Source organism: Phalaenopsis equestris, unplaced genomic scaffold, assembly GCF_001263595.1.
Source record: "Phalaenopsis equestris unplaced genomic scaffold, ASM126359v1 Scaffold000046, whole genome shotgun sequence".
Taxonomy (NCBI): Eukaryota; Viridiplantae; Streptophyta; class Magnoliopsida; order Asparagales; family Orchidaceae; genus Phalaenopsis; species Phalaenopsis equestris.
Genome location: NW_018164488.1, coordinates 35,779 through 41,937, shown reverse-complemented (window position 1 = coordinate 41,937; position 6,159 = coordinate 35,779). Strand labels below are relative to the sequence as shown.

General features: G+C 40.2%; 1 protein-coding gene across 1 annotated transcript; it reads left to right on the top strand.

Moving 5' to 3' along the window:
- The first annotated feature begins 2,801 nt into the window (after window positions 1–2,801).
- LOC110019081 (transmembrane protein 245) lies at window positions 2,802–5,882 on the top strand. The gene is made up of 2 exons (XM_020716629.1): window positions 2,802–4,776; window positions 5,411–5,882. Exons 1-2 carry the CDS (start codon window positions 2,947–2,949, stop codon window positions 5,510–5,512), a joined length of 1,932 nt encoding a protein of 643 aa, XP_020572288.1. The 5' UTR covers window positions 2,802–2,946; the 3' UTR covers window positions 5,513–5,882.
- Window positions 5,883–6,159: the final 277 nt, after the last annotated feature.

The window sequence follows — 6,159 nt, the reverse complement described above, 5'->3', positions numbered from 1 at the left end:
TATCATGATTTTATGAGATATTTTTTTTGTAGTGTTTTTCGTGCTTTCATGGCATATGCTTTCAGTTAATCTCTGAGTTTCATTTACTCCTAATCTAGCCGACTACGTATTAAAATATTTTGTGAAGTTATGACCTCAAACCATTGCGTAACATAAATGAAAGGGCTAACCACAGAATCATGAGTGGATAGACATATTTTAGTAAAATTTTGCAACATTTTCTTGGGATTAAAACATTTCTGCAGAATGCATTTTGCAACATTTTCTTGGGATTAAAACATTTCTGCGGAATGCAATGGGGTTGAAGGAAGCCTCAACTTCATAGATTCTAGCCTTATTTTGACCTAGACATAAACAAAAGGAAAACCTTTATTGTCGGTTGACAACTAAAATGTAGGAATACATTTAGGAACAACATGATCCACCACGATTCCTGAATCACAGAGGCACAAGCCTCCTTAGTCTTGAAGAAATCCTAAGATTTCTCCGCTTTTTGTGTTTTCTACCATCTACTCTCTAATTTGTTTTGTTAGGAATTTAGAATTCAAAGCAATTTTGTGATCACACCACACTAGGTTCACAAGATTAGTACACTACAAATTTTTCTACAAGAATAATTATTATACTTTTTCTCATGGGATTGATATACAAACTCTTAAATTGATGTTGACCTCATTTTGTGAGGACCCACTCACTTACATCACCAATAATCCTAAACTAAGATTGTTCCTTTTTGGGACCCTACCAGGCCAAACATCAAGCCCCAACCCATTGATTAAACTAACTTAGAGTTTTGACCAAGTAGGGAAACCCTCATTAACCTTTATGGGTAGGACATGCCCTATATCACTTAAACCCATTTAAAACCCTAGGTATCTCCCATATACCCTAAAAACTTACCTGTGGACCTCAAGGGTTGCCACCAACCCATAAATCCATTATGGGGAAGGGATCTACCAACATTGATCCTTGATTCCACCAGAGGCCTTCAAACTTTAAGAACCAAACCAAAACCCTAATGTGTCCCTTTTAACCTCAAATTTTGGTGACACCTTAGATTTGTCAAACTAACGATAAAAAACCTTCATTTGGGCAAAATTGACCATTTGGTCAACCCTGGAACCTATGGTCACCACATGGACCATTTGGTCAAACTTGGACCCTATGATCACAAAATTCACCATTTGGTCAACCTTGGATCATGTGATCACCACATTGATGATTTGGTCAAACCAACCCCTATGGTCAACTCAACACCACATGGCCACCTCATCTCCAGATAAGTCCACTTGGTCAAACCTATGGTTGCATGATTAGTCATCTCCATGGATTAATTTTCAAAAATTCCTCCTATATAATTAATTAATGAATTTTAAAATAAAAAAAAGGAAGAAGAAGAAATGTCATGAAAGGCTTAAGCCCAAATCCAAAAGAAAAACCCAAGCCCATCCATGAAGCCCAAGCCCAAATCTAGTCCATGGCCCATTACTATTGGGTCACTCATGACCCATTAGTACCTATAATTGTATGGATAACTCATTTAAGAACCCACTGAGCCACCATTGTTGAATTTTCCAAGCCATAATAAAGACAGGAACACATGTCACTCCACATGACATTCACCTTATTCTCCCTTAGACCATCTTTGAAGGGTCAAGCCAACTCACTCCTGAGTTGTTTATCCACCTCATCATCCTTTCAATGAGAGCAAAGCCCCTCAAATATTTCTTATCTCAATGCTTGGTTTCATGATGAGCGCACGATTGGGAAATGAAGCTTGATTGATCATGGCCGAAATCTATCCTTGGGGATCCCTTAAGCAACCACTCACCTTCTCTAATCCTCTTCAAGCTATTTAATGGCTTCCAATGGCCATTTAAAGCCCTTGCTCGAGAGCTCCCGTATAAGAGAGAAGTTCATATACAACCTCCCAAATCTTTGCCTCTCAACAGAGAAAACCTCCTTTGGACATAGGCAATAAAAACCCTCCATTTTTTGCCCACCAAAACCACTGTGAAACCCTAATTTTGTCATTGAAAACTAGGGCAATTTTTGGGTTAGACATGAACCTTATCAAAACTCCAACTTAAGCATCCCGAAAGCTTCCGAAGATCCCCACAACACTTCCCCAATGAAAATCAAGCCATCCTGTGGTCTCTAACCTAGTCTAAGCCGAAACCGAGCCACCCTTACACCAAGATCATTCATAGGACCGATTTCATTTCAAACTGAACCAAGGAGGAGTTTCGCAAGGTCACTACGAATGTGTCTGTCAAATATGATTAGAATGATTAAATGTTGCTCTTTATTTGATTAAAGTTTAGGAGTAAGGCATGAAAATACATACCACTGAATTCCTATACCACCATACCTTTGCAAACCAAGACAATTCACTTTATAAAGTTAAATGGTGCTCTTTACTTGATTAAAATGATTTGGGTGTAAGAAAAAGTAAACAATGTTTAGGTGTTAGATTTGTAAATACATAGGAATTGAGTGGTCCATATGTAAATGCCCTTTAAATTCTTATACATTTGCATGCCTAATACAGGCTAAACCTTATAAACTTACTTATAAACATCCTAATATTCTTATGCCTATATATTTTTATAGAAATTAATATCACTGTTATATTTTACGTAATTTAGAAGTCATAAAATGTAACAATAACTAAAACAACTTAAATATTAAATGTATTAGAACTTAAAAGTTCAGTAAAAAATGTAATTTCCCATGTACTTCATTGCATACTTCATTGCATAAACTATTCCATTATATGAGTGCAGCAATACCCATTTTACAGTTGTACCAGACTCGACTATTTCAAATTATAGAGATTTCGGGTGTGTTTATGCCAGTTAATCAAGATGATCATCTCCCGTAATCCTCGGAGTCTCTATCGTTATTCCCGCTCTCGTCTCTCCCCTGCATCTCCTCCTCCGCCTAATGGAGCTCATACCGTACTCCTCTTCTCCAAACCCCAAGCCCATGTCTAACTCCGTCAGCCCCCCATGGTCGGAGATGTTCCATTCCGCCTCCCTCCGCCGACCGCCGGACTCCATCCCCTCCTCACGGCAGCCCTCCCCTCCCCCACGCCAACCCTCCGCAGCCGGAGCATGCACCACCGCTTGCTCCTCTTCTGTGAGCGAGGTTCGCCTCGCCCTCTACATATCGATGGCCCACGCAGGCCTTGCCTTCTCGCTCCTCCTCCTGTACGGTCTCTACCGTCTTCTTCACGACTTCATCCGGCCGCTCCAATGGGCTCTTCTCTGTTCTATCCCCCTCCGCGAGATCCAGGATGCGCTTTTCTCCTTCTGGTCCGATCCACTCCGCCTAGGCTTCGTACCGACCCTCCTCGCTGCCCCCGCTGCCGTATTCCGCGCCTCCGCCGACACTCTCTCCGACGTCCGCTCACTCCTCTTCCGCCGCCCACTCAACAGCCGATTCGATTTTAATCGCCTCCTTCGCTGGCTCGCCTGCTTCTGGCTCTTCCTCGTGTCCTTCGAGCGGCTCGGTCCTGTTTCGCTTGTTCTTCTTACCGCCGGACTCTTACTGGCAGGCCCTACGGCCTCCGCTGTTCGCTACGCTAGCTTCAGTGCGAGCCGGCAGTCCAAGCACAGGTCTGTCTTCTTCACCGCATACATACTTAGAAACCTGAAAACCATCATCGCGATTGGGCTGATCGCTGGGATGATCCTAGGGTTCATCGCTGGGAGTGTTTTCTTTTCGTATAAGATTGGGCTGGAGGGAAAGGATGCTGTTATGTCCATTAAATCCCACATGGAGAATAGCAACTATGCTGAAAAAATCGGATTCAAGCAGTGGATTGACGAGAACGATGTACCAGGTATTGTGGATAAATATTCGGCTCAATTGTATGAGACTGTATGGGAACATCTAGATCATCTGGGAGCGCAGTATAATATGACAGAGTTTGTCAATGGGCTGCGACATTTTATTATTTCTAAGCCAGGGAATCTATCTGAAGATTTATCAACATCACTGGCAGGCCCTTCGCCGCACCCTTACACTTTACAGTTCCACACGTTGAGCGTTCACACGAAGAATCGGGAGTTTGGAGCAATCTATTCAGATCTGGTTTCCATCTTCCAGGAACTGATGGCCACTAGGGTGGACTTGATTGAGAAGGCTAAGGGGTTTGCTTTCCAGGGCATGGAAGTGGCAAAACAGGTGTTGGCTAGTGGCACCTCTGTTCTTGGAGGGAGTGCAAGCTTGGTGTTTTCTGTTATTCTGGCAATTGTCTCTGGTGCAGCAGAAGTTTTGAATTTTGTCTCCCAGTTGATGGTTTTTCTTTGGGTTTTGTACTATTTCATCACCTCAGAGTCTGGTGGGGTGACTGAGCAAGTCATGGGCTTGATTCCTATCTCAAAAACAGCAAGAGATAGATGTGTTGAGGTGATCAACCATGCAATTAGTAGTGTTCTCTTGGTCACTGTGAAGATTGCAATCTTTCAAGGTTGCCTCACTTGGCTTCTTTTCCGCTTCTTTTCTATACATTTTGTGTACATGTCGACACTGTTAGCATTCATTAGTGCATTGCTTCCATTATTGCCACCTTGGATATCATCAATTGTTGCCGCTGTAGAGCTCTTAATGGAAGGGAGGTATATCTGGGCTGTTGGATTGACAGTGGTGCACCTTATGCTACTGGATTATGGAACTTCAGTCATTCAGGAGGATATTCCCGGATATAATGCTTATCTTACCGGTCTCAGCATCCTTGGTGGCATGACATTGTTCCCCAATGCTTTAGAGGTAAAGTTCTGCTCTTTGCTTTCTTGATAAAAATGCCTTGTAAATTTGTTCTTTTTAGCCTATATTTGATGGCATATTAGTATTACAAAGTAGCATGACTAGGATTTATACTCTTATTGTGCATACTTTTATTGTTTATGAGAAGAAAGGTATCTGCTTTTGCTTCTGGAGCAATTATCTTTGAACTGTAGTGTAGGAGTGAAAGCCTCTTTCAATAACTTGCTAGTTAACCTCCTTGCTTGATTCTGTTCGATTTTAGCTTTCAAACTTTGAATCCCTACCTACAAACAATAGCTAAGCAAACTTTTGTGTGCTTGTCAGGATTTTTTTTTGGGGGAGGGGTTAAATTACTGAATGCAGACCTTACTTTTTTGAAATAACGGAGAATCGTGTTAGTTATTCTCTTGATAAACCATTTTCTTTGGTATTATTCTTGAAGTAGAAGGTGTTCTGTGTCCTATAAAGATTGACATAATGTTTGGATGCTATGGCATTGCTAACATAATACTGTTAGTCATGCTTAAATATAGAAGTGATTATGAGGATTTTTGGAACCTGAAGTAGTTTCAGCTACTCTTCTCTCTGCATTAATTTTATTGAACTCAGCAGCTTATTTTGATGTTTCAATCGACAGGGAGCAATAATGGGCCCTTTGTTAATGACTATTGTCATTGCTTTGAAGAACTTGTATGCTGAATTTGTGCTGGATAATACAGAAGAAAACAAAAAAAAGTGACGGTGATTTATATTTTTTGCAGCTGCTGTTAATCTTTAAGGAAATCAGCTTGGTGAGGTTTTAGTAAACAACTTTCTCTTCCCTGTTGAAAAGCTAATGCTATTTACTAATTTAAATTATACATATTGTTTTGTATGATAATGAGCTACATTTTATAGGGCTTGGATTTTGTATCATACAGTTATTTCTTTCATGTTCTTTGCAAGCTTGGGCAAAAATTGTTGATTTTGTGTTGTGTGAATAAGTCTGTAACTTGTAATCAGGAACTTTAGTGGAAGTTGTGCCCTTCACGTTTATGGTTTTATCTTCAGAAATATTCTTATGGAATTGTAACTTGAAGGATTGTATTGAGTTTTTTCTCTGCAAATTAGCAATTTCTAGTTAGAACAGTAAGTCTGCATTGCTTTTCTTTTATTTTTTAAAAGGAAATATTACACTAACCAAGCAATGCTAGTTTATACAAAAGAAATATTGATATGCTGTCATAATTTTTTCTTTGTTGGATCAATGAAGTATGTAAAAATAAAACCTAATGAGATATTTTGAAAGAAGCTCATTAGATGTATCTGTTGTTTGCAATTTCAAAGGAGGGATGCTTTTGAAAGGTATGACTCTTGCACCTACAACCTTCTCCGCTCCATTTTTGT

Excerpts from the sequence above, each read along its gene's own strand:
- LOC110019081 (XM_020716629.1), top strand. The coding sequence starts at position 2,947 with ATGGAGCTCATACCGTACTCCTCTTCTCCAAACCCCAAGCCCATGTCT. Across the intron at positions 4,777-5,410 it reads TGTTCCCCAATGCTTTAGAG|GGAGCAATAATGGGCCCTTT; the intron begins GTAAAGTTCTGC and ends TTCAATCGACAG.